At 43.5% G+C, this 21,191-nt stretch overlaps 2 protein-coding genes across 9 annotated transcripts in view; one reads left to right on the plus strand and one right to left on the minus strand.

The window, feature by feature from the left end:
• JAZF1 (JAZF zinc finger 1) overlaps positions 1 to 10,634 on the plus strand; it is a 336,781-nt gene extending 326,147 nt beyond the window's left edge. For both annotated transcript variants that reach the window (XM_077856425.1, XM_077856426.1), the window contains exons 4-5: positions 677 to 846; positions 8,246 to 10,634. In XM_077856425.1, the coding sequence (XP_077712551.1) occupies positions 677 to 846; positions 8,246 to 8,422 (347 nt within the window). In that variant the 3' untranslated portion in view covers positions 8,423 to 10,634. The remainder of the gene's footprint in view (positions 1 to 676; positions 847 to 8,245) is intronic.
• A 507-nt stretch (positions 10,635 to 11,141) lies between these two features.
• TAX1BP1 (Tax1 binding protein 1) overlaps positions 11,142 to 21,191 on the minus strand; it is a 93,826-nt gene continuing 83,776 nt past the window's right edge. For all 7 annotated transcript variants that reach the window (XM_077856422.1, XM_077856423.1, XM_077856421.1 and 4 more), the window contains 2 exons: positions 12,870 to 12,952; positions 11,142 to 12,250 (listed from right to left, as the gene is read on the minus strand). In XM_077856422.1, the coding sequence (XP_077712548.1) occupies positions 12,049 to 12,250; positions 12,870 to 12,952 (285 nt within the window). In that variant the 3' untranslated portion in view covers positions 11,142 to 12,048. The remainder of the gene's footprint in view (positions 12,251 to 12,869; positions 12,953 to 21,191) is intronic.

The following is a 21,191-nucleotide window of genomic DNA, read 5'->3' on the forward strand; positions in this document are numbered from 1 at the left end:
GCAGAGACACAGGCAGAGGGAGAAGCAGGCTTCATGCAGGGAGCCTGACGTGGGACTCGATCCTGGGTCTCCAGGATCATGTCCCGGGCTGAAGGCAGCGCTAAACCGCTGGGCCAGCCGGGCTGCCCATCCTTGCATGTTCTTACGGTGAGTTTGGCTCCGAGCTTGAGGCGTTTCTGTCCTCCTGCTCCGTAGCCTGGGGTAAGCCCCTGGGCGTCTCAGCTCAAGCCATAAGGAAAAAGATTAGAAGTTCCAAGCGTAGAGGAACCTAGCCAGTGTAGACTGCAACCCCGTCCCACCGGTTTCGGCCTCTCCTAGGCCAGGAAGCGGGAAGGCGTGGGGACAGGCTTCTGTGCTCCGGAGCGTGGGCCGCAGCCGCGCGGGCACCTGCTGGGCCGGGGTGCCTGTGCCTCGGTCATTCCCGGCTCGGGCCTCAGAGCCCGCCCAGCGCCTCCGCAGAGTCCGGGTCAAGGGCTGCTCAGCCCATCGCCAGCCCCCCGCGGTTGGGGAGCCCTTAGTCTGGTCTCAGGTGCGAGCGGAGGTCTCGGCCTCGGCACAGCCTGGCAGCCCTGGTGCCTGGGGCGCCCGGCGGTCCGGCCACCGCCTTCCCCCGTCCCGTGGGCGGCCGGGCCACAGGCCGAGCGCGGCTGACCGTCCTGCCCCCTTGGCCCTGCAGGCAGCGAGTACGACGAGGAGGAGGTGGACTACGAGGAGTCGGACAGCGATGAGTCCTGGACCACAGAGAGCGCCATCAGCTCCGAGGCCATCCTCAGCTCCATGTGCATGAACGGGGGGGAAGAGAAGCCCTTCGCCTGCCCGGTTCCTGGATGTAAAAAGAGATACAAGGTAAAGGCCCGAGCACCTGAGCCCTCGCCGGGGGGGGGGGGGGGGGGGGGGCAGCGGGGGGACCGGCCCGCGTCAGTAGCAGCTCCTGGCGTCTGCGGGGCGCCCAGCCTCGTGGACTCACCTGCCCGGGGACGCGCGGGCTCCTGGCTTCGGGGCGCTTGCCGGGTTCCCCCTCGCTGCTCCGTGTGGGAGCAGAGGTCCAGAGGCGGTTTTTCTGGTGGGAGGATTGTGGGGTTTTTTTTATTATTATTATTCATGAAAGACAGAGAGAGAGAGAGAGAGAGAGAGAGGCAGAGACACAGGCAGAGGGAGGAGCAGGCTCCACGCAGGGAGCCCGACGCGGGACTCGATCCCGGGTCTCCAGGATCACGCCCCGGGCTGAAGGCAGGTGCTAAACCGCTGGGCCACCCGGGCTGCCCAGAAGAGGGGCCTTTGCTCTTTTTCGGCGCAGGACCCGCGCCCCGGAGAGCCTGACTGGTGTCAGCAGCGGCCGGGGACAAAGGGACAAACAGGGAGAAACACCACGACGTTCAGGGCTCGGTCCAGAGGGCCCCGACACCCAAACTCGCCGACTTCCCCTGAAGCGGCCGTTAGCAGGCCCCTCACAAAGCCGCCTGTGAGCGGGGACAAGTCGCGGGGCCCCGCGCTACTCTGAGGACGTGCTGACCGGCCCGCGGCTCGGCACCTTGACTCCTGTTTGTAAAAAGGTGTAAAAGGTGTGTGAGGGCATAAGCACTTCTCACGTGGCTCCTAACTGTGTCCCTGAACACAAAACACACAACCCTATTTCAGTGATTTTTTTTTTTTTAATTTTATTTATTTGGAACCAGCAGCCGATAGAAGTGGCTGCGGCTCCGCCTGTAGAAAGCGGGCGCCGGTGTCCGCGCGGACGGTCGGGGGCGCTTTGCATAAACCGCAGGCGCCGGCCGAGGCGAGCGAGCCCGAGCCCCACGGGCCGGAGCTGACTCCGGTGCACGCGCAGGTTTTCTGGGTCAGAGGCGCGGGGGGCGGAGGGAAGGCCAGGAGGTGGTCCCCTCAGGAGCCCAGGGAGCACAGGGCGGCCGCCCGAGCTCCTTCCCCCGGAGGCAGCCCTGGCACTGCAGCCCTTTCCTTCTGGCTTTTTTGCTTTTTTTTTTTTTTTTTTTTGGTTCAAAGTGGAGAAAGCTTAGCCGCCCCTCGGTGCTTGGCATCTGCTGCCTTCTCGCAAGCGCCCAAACGCTGCTTAGGGGGTGTCACGCACATCAACAGTGTTAAAAGGGGGACCAGACTGCGGCAACCCCAGAAAGGGCCGGGGGGAGCCCCAGCCTTTACTCTGGCTGGAGAGGGTGAGCGCCCCCCCCCCACCCGGCCACCTGTTAGCCTGTCATCATCCTGCTCTTACTGTCCTTGGGTTTCCAGCAGTTTCTCCTGCAGTTGTCTACACCCGGGTTGATGGGACTTGAGTGCTCTTCCTGCCCCGAAGGCCGCAAGAGAACTGAGCGAGGCCTGGGCTGCGGTGCCACCACCCCCACAAATGACATGGGTGGCAGGGGGTGCTCTTGATTTCCACGAGGGGGCTGTGAGTTTCCGTTCCTGGGCCGGCACGCCACGCCGTGGCACGAGGGACGAGAACACGCGCGTGTGGCCTCCCCGTGGGACCCCTGCCGCAGGCGCTGGTGCCCGCCGTGCGGCCGCTGCGTCTTACCCACCGCGCGGCTGTCGGCCTGGCCGTCGGCTCCGGGAGGCTCTAAGGGGCCGCAGCGCGGTGGGGTCAGGCTGCCGTGCCCTTGGTCCCCCGGGCTCACTTCCGACTGGTCGCCGCTTGCCCGCTGTTGGCCACGGACCCCGGACCAGCTCTCCTCACCATTCCTTGGCATTTGCAGAATGGAAAGAGGAGGTGGCCAGCTTCCGGGCTTCCTCCTGAGCAGGGCAGGGCAGGGGGCCCCGGCAGGACAGCTGAGGCTCCATGTGGTTTCCCGTATTAATCCCTTTACCGCGGATGCCTCTTCCCCCCACTCTCCCCATCAGTACCTCTCATTTGAGTCCCCCTTGTTTCTCGAGGCACAGCTCAAGCGCCACCTCCTCTGGGAAGCCCTCACCAGTTTCCCAGACTGATCCCCCCACCCCAGACCGATGCTCTTGCCCCCGACCTTTCCATAGCTCTGTTCTTACCACTGGAGAGCACGTACCACCGTGGCACCAGGCGTCCGTACGGCTCCCAGACCCTTGCTCAGCCCCGGGCACGGGTGCTTCAGCATGAAGGCACAGAGATGAAGGGACAGAGGCCAAACGTGTGGGGAAGAGGACAGTGTGGCCGCCAGCGGGCCACCAGAACCCCAAAGCAGTGGCAGGACTCCTGTCGGCTTTGTCCCAGACACCTTCCAGGCTGAGCAACCGATCCCGTCCACCTGGGTGCTCCTCACTTTTCTTGTGGTTTCGGTCAAGAGAGAGAGGACTCCCCAAGCCTGGAATTGGCAATGGCTTGAAAAGATGGGTTGAAGTGCTTTGAGGTTTCTTTTCCTTTGGTGACGTTTAATATTAGAGTTGTCAGAACTAAAGGCATTTTGCTACTTCAAGAAACATAGAACATGTCCCCTAAAAAGTTTCCGTGGAAGGGTCCCTGGCACTACATGGAGAACACGGATGGTTTCAGCGCCACGAAGGAAGCTTGGCCTCCGAGGTCTAGATGCACAGGCAGCAGGCACCGTGTTGCTCACGGTTTTCTGAGGGCAGCTCAGCCCTTCTCCCCCCTCAGCGGATCTGAGCCTCCCTCCCTCTTCTCGGCCCCGTCGGAAGCCCCAGTAGACAGGCTTTCTGGGTTGTAACTTGGCAGCCAATAATCAGAACTTAAAAAAAAAGTCCATATATTCCTTACTCCATGATTCTCCTAAAAATGTATCCCAAGCACGTCACCAGGGATGCAAACACTGATATACAAGCGTGTCCATCACATTAGTTACAGTCAGCACAAATTTGGGAATTACTAAATTTCTAACAATAGGGAAATGGAATAAAGTACTGCCATCAAAACCCTTCTTTCAAAAAAATACTTCATGGGAATCCAATTTCTTTTCTCTCGTGGGAAAATAAGGAAGGTACTTCAGATGTTACTGATTATACCTGTTTGCGTTTTTTTTAAGATTTTATTGATTTATTCATGAAAGACAGAGAGAGAGGCAGAGACACAGGCAGAGGGAGAAGCAGGCTTCATGCAGGGAGCCTGATGCGGGACTCGATCCCGGGACTCCAGGATCACGCCCCGGGCCAAAGGTGGCACTAAACCCCTGAGCCACCGGGGCGGCCCAGTTCTGTCTTTATGTCCCTTTGTATTTTGTACATTTCGACAGCGGCCCATGCTGGGCACAGATGGCGTTAAGAGGGGGTTGAGGGATGTGGTGCCCGCCTGACGCAGCCCGGATGTTGCAGGTGCGGCCGGGCCGGCGGGGTGGCGCCTGCACTTCACACTGCTGCCAGCGGCTTTATTTTCCACGCTAACATTTCCACCCCTTCCAACCCCAGCTTCTGTGTTTTAATTTTTCATCAAACCCCGGGACTTCATCCTCTCCTTTAAGTAGGACATCAAGGCCTGCAGGGAATTTAAAGGTAACGGGTTTTATCTCAAGGGCACGTGTCCACATCTTGTACCTCCTCGGTCTCAGTACTGACAGAGATCAAATACCGTCCAGGACGCCGTGGCCCCCCTTGGCGTCCGGACTTTGTGATTTGATCTGGACTGGCATTTTGAGAAGCGCCTGGAAATGAGCCGCTGCCCTCCACCCACCCAGCCGGGCAGGCCCTCCCTCCGTCCACCTCCTGCCCGGCCCCTTCCTCCGCACGCATCCCCGGGCCTGCCCACTGGAGTCCACAGACCGTTTTCTCCAGCTGGAATGTCCCAATCCTTCCCAACTTGCAAGGTGGTTCAAAGACCACCCACTGGTTGTACTAAGTACCTAGCACATGAGGTACCTGGAATTCTGGGGGACATGTGGACTCTGGAACCAGGCATCCCAGGTCTGTCGTTTACCTGCTCACTCACCTTCTGGAGCATCTGTTCATCTCAAACAGGAGTACGGGGTCGGCCAGGCATCCGGCACTCAGCCCGAGCAGCTCTCGAGCCTGCCCTCCGTGACCCCCCTCTTGCCCTTTCAAAGCTCCATTCTCCTTTACTCAGAGACCAGAGGATTTAAGCATCTGGTTTTCAAAGTCACCTGCCATTTTTTTTGGTGGTGTTACTCATATTTCTGAAAGACCAAACTTCCATCAGGATGTCTGCAGTGATCAATGTCAGCAAATCTTTTAAAAACCTCAAGTGTTAGTAGAAAGTAAAAATCCGGGGATCCCTGGGTGGCTCGGCGGTTTAGCACCTGCCTTTGGCCCAGGGCGCAATCCTGGAGTCCCGGGATCGAGTCCCGCGTCAGGCTCCCAGCATGAAGCCTGCTTCTCCCTCTGCCTGTGTCTCTGCCTCTCTCTCTCTCTTCTCTGTGTATGCTCATGAATAAATAAATATTTAAAAAAAAAAAAAAAAGAAAGAATCCCCACCGCTATATGTGAATGAACAGACGGACAAACCCTGACTCAGAGGCGTACTAACATTTGCCCTGAGGGGAGGAGGGTGCCCCACTGACACTCGAGAACATTTTAAATCACAGCAACAGAGACAGTTAATGCAGGTTTTTTTTTTTATCTTCTTCGGCCAACCCTGGACATGCCACAGTTTCCAAATGTGCACTTGGCTTACTGGTTTTCCCAGAGTAATAAAGCAAATGTATGGAGTGAGCTGTGTTTTCCTGACAGTCTCACAGCCAGACACACAACACGATGTTTACATTGAAGCTGGGAACAGACCACAGAACCTGCTGAAATCACCTCAACCTTGGGCTTGTCCTTCTGGTGAACTCCAGATCTGGTCACGTTGGATTGGCTTCTTGTGGCTTTAGCAATTTCTGGTTTCAGGTTTCCCCTCCCCTAATTTATGATAAAAGCTCAGCCCCGATGGAGTATTTAAGCCCTGTCCCTATTGGAGTTGCCATGCGTTTTGGCTTGCTAGTCAAATGTTTTTATTTTGGGTTTACCCCTATTTTCTGACAAGTGATAGGGCTCTAGGGCATAGGGGTAGCTGGACATTTAGTGACCCATCTTTGCAACAAGTTCCTGTGAAAACAAGGACATGAAATGTTTGAATCACCCTTCATCTACAGAAAAGGACCCCACTAGGTGAAAATCTGTTGAGCTAATAAGTGGGATATTAGTAAGCAGACAAATGCAAATTTCTAGTATTGTATCCAGGAGGCTTCCTAATTTGTTATTTTGCAAGTTGATGGTGCTTCCTAATGGTCATAAGCCTTTATTTCAAGTAGCTTAAAACTGTTCCTATTTTTCATGGTTCTTCGGGTTGCCTGGCACCAGCTAGGTGCTTCCTGCCTGGGCGTCCCATGCAGTTGCAGGAAAATGCCAGCTCAGGCTGGATACACGCTGGCTTTACTCAAACCCCTCAGCTGCTTCTGGGATGGCTGGAACAGCAGCAGGCTGGCAGGGGACCCATCATGGTAATGGGTCTGATTTTGCCACCGTCCCTTCTTTCCCTGTATCCCTCCACAGCAAATTCTCCCCACCATGCCTCTAGAACAAGAGTGAGGGGTTTCCTTGCCCTGCATGCAGGGACTGATGCAAGACAGACAGAAACACAGAAGGCCAAGAGCCAAGTTCAGGGTGGAAGGGGTATTTGTGTCCTTGTGCTTGGACTCAGATGACAACTGTAGGTCCCACTCTGACCTGAACACAGCCAACTAGTTGCTATTTGGCCCCCTTGGGTTCAACTAAGTCAAATGGGATTCTCTACCAAAGGGCTTTTAAAAAGTACTAATGTGCATTACGAATCTCTAAAAGGGAAACGTAAATAGAAATAACCACTTAACACACTTTAATGGAAACTGTTAATTCCAGAAGAGCGAACCATGTTTAACCAATTCACTCACAAATGCTTACTGAGCATCTACTGTGGGCCAGGCAGTGGCAGATGCTGACACAAGAGCACTCGGTCCCTGTATCTGGGAGCTCAGTAAGAGCATCTTATGAATAAAGGTCAAGACCACTGTGATGGGGCAGCCCCGATGGTGCAGGGGTTTAGCCCGGGGTGCAATCCCTGCATGGAGCCTGCTTCTCCCTCTGCCTCCCTCTCTCTCTGTGTCTTTCATGAATAAATAAATGAAATCTTTAAAAAAAAACAAAAACAAAAACAAAAAATGACCATTGTGTTGGAATCCTTTAGCTGGTCTCAGGACTACGCTCAGTGAGACTAGATTCATATAATACTTTCGGAAACAGCCCACTCCTCTGGTGATCAGTTCTTAACAATTTTGTCTCAAGCCCTTTATTTTCTCCTCCCTTACTCCCAGATCTGGCAAGAGCTGACTTGGGAATTGATACCTATGCTCTAACATTACCGCTATTTATTCTTTTCTCATCTCTCATGTCTTCCATCAGTTACTTCAGTGCCTATTTTCTCACCATTTAATTGGGATGAACAACAGTAAAATAAGTCTGTAGAGTGATTTTAGGCAGGAGTCTTACATAGAATATTCTAGTGCAGTAGCAAAACCAGTTACTAGAAAACCAAAAAGCATTTTGATATTTTATGTATCACTTGGGATTTGTATGCCAATTTGAAGTTTGGAACTCTTATGTTGCTGACACTTCAATAACCTAAGATTTTTAACGTTTATTGTATGTTTGGAATGCAGTACATAAACATGAGGCCCAGTCTTGCCCATGTTGCTTATTTAACACACACACCTCTGCCAGCGCATGATTTAGGCAAGGAGCTCCCACAGTGAGACACACACTGGCTTAATGCAGAGTAGAAAACGGACAAAAATCCTAGGTAAGGTAGGTTATTCTCACAGCTGTCTGGAAACAAAATAATGTAAGCTGTGTTTCTATATCAAGGATTTATTTATGTCTTGAATTCTATTGCCCAGTGTTTTCTATCTATCTTTAAAAAGACCATTTAAAAAATAAAAATAAAAAAATAAAAATAAAAAAATAAAAAGACCATTTTTTGGCCATCCCAAGGATATGATACTATAGTTGTTTATTGTTAACACTCTTTCAAGTAGAAAAGAAAATCCAGAGAGGAATCAAAGCTCTAGGCAAACTGTGCTTCCTTATACAGTCTTAAAAACATATTCTGCATAAAATTTGAAGAAGCCAGTACTTTCATTTTCGGAGTAACTGAGGCCTAGTTTGCAACCCAGTCTGTACAGCCTATTAGACTCCTTGAAACGGAGTTCACGCAATGCCTACTATGTACACACCTGCCATCCAGGAGATGTCCAATATTAATCCAGACCCACACCAAGCAAACGTCCCCGGTCTGACATTTTGATTGCATCTAATAGGTGATGTTTTGTCTTCTCCACAGAATGTGAATGGCATAAAGTACCACGCTAAGAATGGTCACAGAACACAGATTCGTGTCCGCAAACCATTCAAATGTCGTTGTGGTAAGAGTTACAAGACAGCTCAGGGCCTGCGGCACCACACAATCAATTTCCACCCCCCGGTGTCGGCTGAGATTATCAGGAAGATGCAGCAATAACATGCTGGTCATAACTGTGCCAAGAAATCCTCACCAGCAGTTGCTGATTTTGAAAACAGCCACCTTTTTTCAGGGGAAGCATTCAGCAACCCTTTAAAGAATTAAATGCATGCTTTAAATTTTTTCTGTAATTTTGGAATGATGTATCTTTGTAGAGTTAATGATTTTGTACATTTGCACATGTAATCATCATACCCATTTTCATTACTTTGATATAAGGTGCTAAACAAAAGAAGCTCTAGGTTCTTCAGCACATTTCCCCCAAAACAAAATAAAATTGAGGGCATGTTGCATATTATTTAGTTGTATTGCAGTGATATCAATGGGGGGAGGAGGGGCTGGCACTGAGATTTTTTTTTCCAAGATTGTAATGTGATTGAAATTTTTCAACACATCAACTCACTATGTTCAAAACCAAAATAATACCTTCATTATCAAACTGGTTACCATGCCTTACATAATGGAGTTAGTATTTGTGAGTAGAAAGACTTTAGGTAATGGAAATATAAATAAGAATGTTTAACATAATATGCTAAAAATATTTTCATATTTAAATAACATACATAAAAGGTGTGCTTTCTGTGTTTTATATTATCTTGCAAATCCTTTTGCCCCTTAAAAAGCTGAAAATCTTGCCATCTGACTTACCAATCATTTTTAGTGTTATAAATGGCATTTTTGTACAAAATAGTCTATTCAGTTCACTCGTTAACACACATTCATTGAGTGCCTGCTGGGTGCAAGGGATTCGGTTTATGCCGATTGATATTTCTGGACCAAGATAAGTTTAGTGAAATACTTTTCCCTGAAATCTGTTAGGAAACACTTTGAAATACTTAAAGTGCAAATTTTGTGTGTGTGAAATTTAGTTCTATCTTCATCTTTAGGTGAAGTTTTAAAGCACTTTGTAGTTCTCTATTGCCAACAGATTTAATGTTTTATGTGTTGCCAATTCTTGCAACCACTGCCCTAACAAACCTGTGGGTTGCAAATAAGAATTAAAATTCCAAGCACGTTTCAAAGAGAACATTTTTGTTAAGACCCCCTTATTGCCTCTTCTTCATGCTCATTGTGTTTTTAGACTTTTTTTTAAAGGCACTTTTTCCATCACATCATAGAGGTCTCTATTCCCATTGGCAATGTCTGTTTAGCTTTATAACACATTTTGCTGAAATACGAAATTGAGCCTTATTGACAATTAAGTGCTTCTTGCAGCAGGTGGTCAAAGAGTGACTAGTATGACCCGTTAGAGTGACCTACATCTGGACCATTCCTGAAGTTTTTCTCACCAACAATACCATCATGCCTTGAGTGTTCTTTTCTCCCAAGTGCTTTTCCTTAAACATACAAGAGTTTACCAATTGCCTCATTATGCAATAAAAATTGCTCTGAGATGGCTAACTGCCCACAAAACTGGTGAAAAGCAAACATGAAGTGCTTACAACATAACTTTCTTCCCATGTTCCCATTTGATGAAAGTCTTACAGCTGGGAAGCAGGTGTCCCTCCTCAAATTTTCAGACAGTTCGAAAGGATGATATAGCCCTGCTGGCCAGATGGGTAAGCTTCTATATTCTTCAGTTGTGAATCCCTCATAATGAGAGATTTTTAAAGTAAAGTATTTATAAAGACACTGCCCTCTAAAAATTTCCTAGATCTCTGAAGAGTGGTCTTGGTCCTGAATATACAGTGTTCTGTGTTTAAAAGGGTGATCCAGACATGAGAAGCAACTAGTTGGTGCATAAGAAGGCCCTACCTGGATATTTCATATCTACCTACAATTGACCAAAATTTTTTAGGCCAGCAGTTATTATTTAGCTTTGCTCCTTCTAGTGCAAGAAACTGTAGGCTGGATCAGTAGTTCAACAGCTAAACAGTCATTAAATAGTCATTGTGCATGTTAAATTTCTTTCAACTATAAAACAAATTCAATTTCTATTTACTTATTCATTGTGACAGTATTACTAAACAGGTAAGGATGGGAATATTTTGTTATACCGTGTATAGTGAATGTATTGTACTGTGTCTGTGAAAATTGTGCTTTAAATTATATTTTCATATGTTTTGTTGGGGACAGAGCACATTAAGTTTGAAAGCAACAGAGGTTTGTTTTAGAACTGAAGGCAACTTAATCAAAATTGCTGTCAAGAAAAGCTGCTTATAAATGTAAATGAAATCACATTTAAAATAAACTGCCTCTGACCCAAAATAAACATGGCTCTTTATTTTTATTAGTGTCCATTACTGCTCTAATATTGGAAGGATACTTTTAGGTTGGCATGCCCCGTAATTAACTGATGCAACATGAAAATGCTACCACTGAACATATCCCAGGAAGGGAAGACATGGAGTCTTCAATACTACTGCTTTCCAGTCTGCCATATCTTGTTTTTGCCCTTCACTCAAAAATTTTAAAGGATTCCAGCAATACAAATTCTGCTTTCAGAAATAAACACAAGCAACATGTGTATGCAGTTCACACACAGTACACCATAATGCCACCGACTGAGTACTAGGTTAACATCCTAGCTAATTTGCTTAAGACAAGCTTAAATATTTTGATAACTACAAAAAGCAAACTCAAAGTCCATAAATTCTTAACGTTAAAAGAGAAAGAACCATTCAGAAATTTGCTTAAAGGCCCAGACCAAAAACAAATAAAAGTTTAGACTTAATGAAAAGCTACTGCAAATTTTCAAATAAATGTGACAATTAACATCTCCAAAAAAGTGTCCTCTTTAATGAGAATACTATACAGAGACATAATGAACACATTGATTTGCATTTATAATCACATTTTAATCAAGAAGATGTGAAAAAGATATGGGTACATTTTCTGTGATTTTATCCCACAAACACCACTGTTTAGTAGATCATTTAATATGAAACAACTGCACTATAACCTATCTTGTCCCATTTTCCTATTAGATAGAAATACAACTTCAAGATGGCTTAAAAATAATCAGATCGGTCTAAAATGTTTTAGTCATAAAATTAGCAAAATATGCCTTCTATTCCTAAAAGCAAACATTTCAAATATAAAAAGGTGTTTGCTATACTGCAAGCATGTGATCTCATTCTACATGCAGCTCCATTTCTAAAGAAGGCTAAAAAACCTCCTTTCATGGGCTATATTATGGAAGCTTCTATATTCAAAGAATTACTTTGCAAGACTGTAAATGATAAATTACTTTTATTACATAATATTTAGTAGTCATGCTCAATCAACAAGGTCAACAGAAACTTGTAAATATGCTAAATGACACACTCTACATACAGATATTTTCAGTGTGGCAACAATAAAGTAATCATTTTCTTTACTGATATAGTTTTGCAAACTGGGGAATAAATAAAGATACAAACACAGAAAAACTTTTCTTAAGCTGGTAAGATTTTTTTTGTTGTTATTAAGCTGGTAAGATTAACAAGGGTTACAATTATATTTTATTGATAAGCTGAAGACTGACTCTGACCCTAGTAACACAAAACTCAAAAGTAGCACTTGGTCAGAAAAGTGTGGTAGAGGGTGCACATAAGTGATACCTTGTGGTCTCCATAGTGGTCTATTTGAGGTGATTTTTTTTTTTTAATTGCTAAATTGTATTATTAACTCATAAGAAAAAGTAACTAGTCAAAATTTAAAACATTCTGGTCAAAATGGGTTTGCACATGCCTTTCAAAGCCCTGTTGGTCATAGTCAGGAGGGAACTGCTCGCTGCACATTGGACACACCTTCCAGTGACTTTCAACATGTTCTTCAAATTTGCTCTGATCATAGTTGGGAGGGAACATTAATTCACAGAGGGGACACTTCTTGTGAACATCAAAGCTTGAAGAAATAGGAAAAGGAAAGAATTACATATTTCTAATAAGTAAAATTTCTAACAGCATAATCTTCAGAATATGACAATGTTATATTTATCTAGTTAAGCTGATATTCACTCTGAATGACTTACCTTGAAAATCTTCAGTTATTTCAGAAACTTCTTTCTGCTTCTAAATACTTGCTACTAACAATTATGTAAACCACTCATAAAGCCTCTAAATTGAGTTTCACAGTGACAAAAAAAATTGTTAAAAATCCCAAAAATTCAACCATATTACATAAAATGAAGATTAACAAGAATTCCTCAATCTTTAATTATAGTTTAACAAACAGCATTTTCTGTTAAAAATTAATGAGCTTATAATTTCCCAACCGGATTCATCCACTTTACGAGTATTTATTAGCCCTGGTTCTCAAAGGACCGCATGCATGAGAATCACCTGGAGAAACACCTAGAAGCATGTTAAAACACATATTGCTGGGAGCCACACCAAGGGTTTTGGGTTCAGAAGGTGTGGAGTATAGCCTGATCATTTGCATTTCTAACAAGTTTCCAGGGACCACACTTTGAGAACCATTCATCTATATTATCCAAATTCTACAGAGGAAAGAGAAAAATTACCTGGAATCAAAGCAAAATCCTGTCCCATGCCCACGTAAATGCTGACTTGGAGGATCAGGAGCAGTGGGCACATTCTCATCTTCCTAGGCAAAAAATAATTTTGCAACTTTTGAGGAAAGTGAAACAACGTAAATTCCTTAATTCAAGCATAGTAGAAAGGAATTAAGATTACCCTTTTTAAAATTTTACTTGTTATCAATTAGAATTTCACATAAATACAGATTTAAAAGTCAATTTTTACAAAGCATTTCACTATAAACTAAGTCTTACCTTTTAGAAATAAGCAGTACTTAGTGGAACAGAGAACAAACATATCACACCTCTATGTGTGAATAAAGTATGAATCCATAGACTTTTTTGAATCAATATGCAGGTAACCTTTTATCATTCCATACACTAGGTGACTGAATTCATAAAAATCTTAAGACTACATTATTTTTCCTATTATTCTCATTCAATAAATCTGTAAGACAGTACCCTCTTTGACAACATACATCCCACTGCATGATACATAGAAATTATAGAACTAGTAAAATACAAGTTTGCAAGTGCATGTTCTTGGGTACACACACAAGCTAATCGAACTGGAAAACTATGTTAAAGATGTACCAAACCACCGGCTTCAAAATCCTGTCATGAAAGAATGAAATTCAGTATTAAATATCTAAGAGACTGTCAAGGAAGATTCCTAAAAATCTATATATAAATCTGAAAGACAACACTGGTTTGGAGTTCTATGCCCATACATCCCTGTGATTATTATTTTTTTTAAGTGGGCTCCATACCCAGTGTGGAGCCCAACATGGGGCTTGAACTCACAACCCTGAGATCAAGACCAGAACTGAGATCAAGAGTCGGACACTTAACTGAGCCACCCAGGTGCCCACACCACAGTGGTCAATTTTTAGAGATCTGTATGCTCTGAATCAACAGCCAAAAACAGACCCACTTCATATCAAAAGCAATAACATCTCCCACATGCCCATTTACTTTCTTCTGAGCAGTTCTGTTAATTGTTCTCATGTTATGAACTAACAGTATATGAACAAGTATAGCAGACAACGATGAAAGTCTTTAGATTATATTGCTAGGTAGTTACACTTGTTCCACAGCTGCCATTAACGGGCTAAGTAGTCAAGTCTGTCATGGTAAGAGGCACCAAGAAAGTGTGTATGGTGTGAAACCCAAAGGAAACAAAAGACAAACTGACTTATCTTTTTGGGAGAGTAAGAGGTAGGGGAAGTTACTTGGCTATTATTCTGGTAATTATCCCTTCCTGAAAGGTCCAAGAAAGGATAGGGGGCTCTTTTTTTTTTTTTTTTAAAGGGTTTGTTTATTTATTCATGAGAGACAGAGAGAGAGAGGCAGAGACACAGGCAGAGGGAGAAGCAGGCTCCATGCAGGGAGCCCGATGTGGGACTCAATCCTGGGACTCCAGGATCACGCCCTGGGCTGAAGGCAGGTGCTAAACCACTGAGCCACCCAGGGATCCCGCAGGGGGCTCTTTTTTATTTTATATTAATCACATGAGAAAATATTTCGTTTACACAATTCCTCACTAAATAACCCACTATGTACATATTTTCCCAGTGTGGTAACATTAAAATAATCCCTGTTTCCTTCCTTTGTATAGTTTTGCAAAGTGGGAAATAGATACAAAACAGAAAAACAACTTCTAATCTTTAGTAAGATTGAAAGAGGTTATATTTATTGATAAACTGAAGACTGACCCTGGCCCTCCTAACACCAAACTCAAAGTAGCTCTTCATGAGAAAAGAGGGTGCACGGAAGTGATACCTTGTATAGTCTCCATTATGGCCTGTTTGAGGTGATTTTTTAACTGCTAAACTGCATTACTAACTTCACAATAAAAAGCAGTCAAAATTTAAAACATAAAACTCAACTTTCTAGGAACCAAAAATATAGCCTATACCAATCTACTGCTTCTGTGAATCAGCTAACAATAGAGTTTATTGCTAAAGTGCTAGACTTATGTCAACCTATCTGACATGTTAACCATGGGATGATGGAGCAATTTTTTTACTTTTATACTTTCTAAGCCATATATAATTTGGTAATGATAGACCCCCATTATTCTGTCTTTATCTTCTACCACATATTACCTAATAAAAGGGGAGAGGGACTCAACAGAAGAATTCCAGAAGTTGTAAAGAGACATAGTGCTCATGAAATAAGAAATCACCTACTCAGAGAACAGTTAGAAACCAGAAACTGTGTCATAAGTTCTCTGAATAGCCAATTCATATAAGATCTCTTGACCCTAACATGCAAACTGACCAAATTTTCACTCATAAATACATTTATTCTATTTTACTCATCAAGCTTGGCTAATTAACTTTCAAAATCATACTGGATTAAATACAAGAAATGAGATTGGGAAGTAAGGTTACTCAGGCAGGCCTACTGTCAGCAACAAAAAATGGCTAACTAGTAAAAAGAAACGCAGACAAGAACTCAGAATATCCAGTATTTTAGCACTGGATCACAAAGCTTTACTAACAAAACATGGAGATACTGTTTAATGCTCATTTTTAAATTAATAAGCTTAAATCATCAAGGTTATATTAGGTATTCTTTAAGAAGGCAGAGAATCGGGCATCTGGATGACTCAGTTGGTTAAGCGTATGCCTTCAGCTCAGCTCATGATCCCAGGGTCCTGGGATTGAGCCCCGCATTGGGGTCCCTGCGCAGCAGTCTGCTTCTCCCTCTCCTTCCTTGTGCTCTCAAATGAATAAAATCTTCTAAAAAATAAAAATTAAAAAGAGAATCTTATTTTTTAAGATTTTATATTTATTTATTCCTGAGAGACACAAGAGAACCAAATACACAGACAAGAGGGAGAAGCAGGTTCCTCACCAGGAGCCTGATATGGGACTCGATCCCTGGACCGGGATCATGCCCTGAGCCAAAGGCAGACGCTCAACCACTGAGCCACTCAGGAATCCCAGAATCATGTAATCTATTTGAGAAGGATTTCTGTCCCAAACTGCCAAAATAATTACATTTTAGTACTGAAAATAGTCAATGCAAAAATATTTTTGAATAGGTTTTAAGGTGTAAGTACCCAGTCTGTTAGCTAAACTGCTAAAATAATTTTGTAAGCATATTTTATTGGGAATACCAAACTGGAATGTATTTATGAACAATCTCAAATAATTAAATCTTAAGAAAACATTTTTAGCAGGATCTTAACTCTCCACAAAGATCTAAACCACTTTATGTTGTTTATCCACTTGGAAACCCATGATCACAATACTATTTCTACGACAAAACAAAGGAAACAATCTACAATAAACTGAAGCTCTATATGAAACTCAAAAACTTATGAGATACTAATTTAAAATCTAGTCTATAAAAATTCTTGGGGCATCTGGCTGCCTCAATCGGAAGAACATGCAACTCTTGATCTCAGGGATTAGGAATCTGTGCCCAATGCTGGGGTGTAGAGATTACTTAAAAAATTAAAAGTAACCAAGAAACAGAATAAAACAGTATTTTTAAAAAATTCTTATTTTCCGGGCAGCCCAGGTGGCTCAGCGGTTTAGCACCTGCCTTCGGCCCAGGTCCTGATCCTGGAGATCCCGGGATCAAGTCCCACGTCGGGCTCCCTGCATGGAGCCTGCTTCTCCCTCTGCCTGTGACTCTGCCTCCCTCTCTCTCTCTCTCTCTGTCTCTCATGAATAAATAACAAAATAAGTTAAAAATTCTTAGTTTCTTCTCAAAGTACATAACCAACTTGAACTTCTGAAATAGTGTTAAAATAGGTTGATCTCTTAGACAATAAAAGAAATTGATAAGGTTAATAATATTAAATTCAAAATAAGGTTTTCAAGGCACCTGGGTGGTTCAGTTGGTAAGGATCCCAACTCTTGATTTCAGCTCAGGTCAATCGAGCTCCATGTTGTGGAATCGAGCTCCATGTAGAACTCCACACTCAGCACAGAGTCTGCTCCAGATTCTCTTTCTGCCTCTGCCCCTCCCACACACTCTCTCTTGCTGTCTCAAGTAAAATCTTCAAAATAAGGTTTCATACTAAATTAAGATTACTAAAATTATTATACTAAATAGCATTAATTATACTAAATTCAAAATGTAATCATGATTGTAAAAATATAATTGCCATACGATATAGCAATTCCATTTCTGGATATACAGGCAAAAGAACTGAAAGCAGAAACTCGAACAGATATATTTGTATATCTATGGTTGTAGCAGCATTAGTCACAATAACCAAAAAATGGAAACAACCCAAATGTCTTATTAATGGATGAATGGATAAACAAAATGTGCTATATACAATGGAATATTATTTAGCCTTAAAAAGGAAATTCGGGGGCAGCCTGGGTGGCTCAGTGGTTTAATGCCGCCTTCAGCCCAGGGCCTGATCCTGGAAACCTGGGATCGGGTCCCACGTCAGGCTCCCAGCATGGAGCCTGCTTCTCCCTCTGCCTGTGTCTCTGCATCTCTCTCTCTCTCTCTCTCTCTCTCTGACTCTCATGAATAAATTAAATTTAAAAAAAAATTCTGACACGTATTACAAAATGGATGAATCTTGAGGACATTATGCTAAGTGAAAAAAAAAACAGTCATAAAGAATGAATTCTGTATGATCCTACTTATATGAGGGATCAATAATAGTCACATTCATAGAGACAAAGTAGAATGGTGGTTGCCAGGCTGCAAAGAGTTGAGAAGAAAAAAGTTCTGGAGATTGGTTGCACAACAATGTAAATGTAACTTAGCACTACAGAAATGGTTAAACTTACTTTTTTTTAAAGATTTTATTTATTTATTCATGAGACACAGAGAGAGAGACACACACACACACAGGCAGAGAGAGAAGCACACTCCATGCAGGGAGCCCGGTGTGGGACTCGATCCTGAGTCTCCAGGATCAGGCCCTGGGCAGAAGGCAGGCACTAAACCATTGAGCCACCCGGTATGCCCAAGATGGTAAACTTATTATGTGTATTCTATAACTATAAAAAAAAAAAATGCAATCATGATTAAACTAGCAATATACATTGAGGAGCTAATGACTGAGTTACACACCTGAATCATTAAGATCTAGACAACAGAACTATATAATCAGCATATCTCAGACTGTGCTTTAATTCTGCCTTTGCTAAGAATTATTAATGGGAATATTTAGATATCACTCAGGAGTTAATAATGTCAAGGAAGAAAGGTCCACCACTTAGTAAAGCTTTTACTAAGCTGGTAAGAATTACTTTAGTTCAATAGCATACAAAACATTTGCTAAGGCCAAAGTTAATATGTAAGAGAAAAGAGTTGGGCAGCCTGGGTAGCTCAGCGGTCTGGCGTTGCCTTCAGCCCAGGGCATGATCCTGGAGACCCGGATTGAGTTCCACATTAGGCTCCCTGCATGGAGCCTGCTTCTCTCTCTGTCTCTCTCATGAATAAAATAAATCTTAAAAAAAAAAAAAAAGAAAAAAGGAAAGAGTAACAATGACTGTTTAACTTTTATATAAAACTATAGTTTATCTGTATCCCTGAAACTTTGCATTATTACATAGTATTAGTCAACATTCTCCTTTTTATGAGATGTTACTGTTTAAGTTCTGCCAAATATCCAATTTTAGTAATAGAGCATGTCAATGAAGGGTGTCACTAAATTCTAACTACATAAAGATATTTAAAAATGAGAAAGCAGACTTCCAGGAAAGAAAGTAGTAGGACCCTCTATTTACCTCGCCCCAGGCTAGATAACTTATCAGTGAAAATAACCCAAAAAGCAACTTGAAGACTGGCAGAACAAAACTCCAAAACAAAATGTAGAGAAAGGCTACAAAGAAGAGGGTAGGAAGAGCAGAGATGTGGTGGGGAGCTAAACCCTTCAAGTGTGTCTACCAGAGGGAGCCAGAGGGGCATACACGTGTAAGAAGCAACTATCAACACCAGGAGCCTACAAGGAAAAGACAAATCCCCATAGTATTTGGCTTTGAATACTGGATGGGCCAAATTTCATGAGTTCTTAAAACCAGCTGGGACTTAAATCCTCTAGAACTTTAAAAATCAGCAGGCTCAATCTGAGAAAGCCCAGAGGACAATGGGAAGCTGAGCCATCCTTACTGAGACAGCCCAGCAAACAGCCCACAGAGATACAGGTAAAAGCAGCAGCCTGAACAGGGCTTGGGGCATACAGGAGGGAGAGTTAGTTACTGAAGTCAGAGTTCCCTGAATAACTTCTCTAGAAGCAAAGAATCTGGCAGGTGCCATTTCTCTCCCGAGCCACTGTCCCCAGCATAATCACATGGTCACCATGTGACTGGGAACCAGCAGGGCATCAGCAGACACTAACTTGCTTACACCATGCCCCACACCCCTCCAGCCAAGTCTGCCTTAGTCCCAGTACTCTGGGTCCCCTCCCTGAGACAACCTGCACAAACCTTGCCTACATTTTCTCCCCTCAACTTCCAGTGGAGGACACATATACACTGTTGAAACTACACCAACCCCACCCATACACTTTGCACAGCAGCCTCAGCCAGCCGAGTCTCCATACTGCCGAGTCTCCATACTATACCTTCTCTGTGGAAGAGGACCAGCACATACAACTTGTAAACCTGCCTGCGTTTTGGGAAGCAGCCATAGCCAGCCCTATTTTGGCAGTGGCTGCTCATCTCCTATGGAAGAGGACCAGGCCAACTAGTTAAAAGAGCCCACTACTTTCTTTTTCCTTTTTTTTAAACATTTTATTTATTTATTCATGAGAGATGAGAGGCAGAGATATAGGCAGAGGGAAAAGCAGGCTCCCTGCAGGGAGCCTGATGCAGATCCCAGGACCCCAGGATCACGACCTGAGCCAAAGGCAGATGCTCGACCACTAAGCCACCCAGGCACCCCAAGCCCACTACTTTCAAGACCAAGAGACATAACTGACTTTTCTAACACACAGAAACAGAGTTCGGCAACATGAGGAGACAGAAGAATATGTCTCAAATGAAAGAACAGGACAAAAATCACAGCAAGAGACCTAAGTGAAGCAGAGAAAAGTAAAATGCCTGATAAAGAATCTAAAGTAATGATCATTAAGATACTCAATGGACTTCAGAAAAGAATAGAAAACATCAGTTAGACCCTTAACACAGAGATAAAAATAAGAACCAATCAGAGATGAAAAACACAATCATTGAAATTAAAAATACATGTGATAGAATAAATAGCAGGGTGAAGGAAGCAGAGGAACAAATTAATGACCTGGAAGACTGAAGTAATGGAAAGTAATCGAGCTGCGCAAGTGAGAAAAAGAAAAAAATCACACAAAGTAAGAACAGATTTAGGGAACATGACACCACTAAGCATAACAGTGTTCACTTTACAGGGATCCCAGAAAAAAGGAGAGAAAAGGGAACATAAATTTATTTGAAGAAATAATAATTAATCTGAATGTAAATGGACTAAAGGGTCCAATCAAAAGATATAAGGTAACAGTGGGGGAAAAAAAAAAAAACCCAAGATCTATCTATATGCTGTCTACAAGAGACTAACTTTATTATTTTTTTTTTATATTTTATTTATTCATGAAAGACATTGAAAGAGAAAGAGAGCTAGAGACACAGGCAGAGGGAGAAGCAGGCTCCATGCAGGGAGTCTGATGTGGGACTTGATCACACCCTGGGCTGAGGGTGGCACTAAACCGCTGAGCCATCCAGGCTACACCTGAGACTCACCTTAGATCTAAAGGCACCCGTAGACTGAAAATGAGGGGATGGAGAAACATTTGTCATATCATGCAAATGGATATGAAAAGAAAAGGTTGGAGTAGAAATATTTATATTGGAACCAAAAAGTCTTTAAAACAAATCCTATCAGTTAAGTGTCTGCCTTGGCTCAGGTCATGTTCTCAGGGTCCTGTACAGAGCCCCATGGTGGGGGGGGGTCCCCTGCCCAGCGGGGAGTCTGCTTCTCCCTCTCCCTTTGCCCCTCTCCTTCATTTGTGCTCACTTTCTCTCAAATAAATAAAATCTAAAAACAAAACAAAGCAAAAATAGACTAACGAGACAAAGAAACTATATAATAATAAAGGGGATAATCCAATAAGAAGATACAATATTGTAATTTATACATCCAACACAAGAGCACTTAAATACATAAAACAGTTAATAACAAATATAAAGGAACTAACTGATAGTAATGCAATACTAGAAAGGGACTTTAACACCCCACTTACATCAGTGGGCAAATCATTCAAACAGAAACAAGCAAACAGTGGCTCTGAATGACACATTGGACCAGATGGATTTAACAGATATATTCAGAGCATTCCATCCTAAAATA

The sequence above is a fragment of the Canis aureus genome, chromosome 18 (assembly GCF_053574225.1).
Source record: "Canis aureus isolate CA01 chromosome 18, VMU_Caureus_v.1.0, whole genome shotgun sequence".
Lineage (NCBI taxonomy): Eukaryota > Metazoa > Chordata > Mammalia > Carnivora > Canidae > Canis > Canis aureus.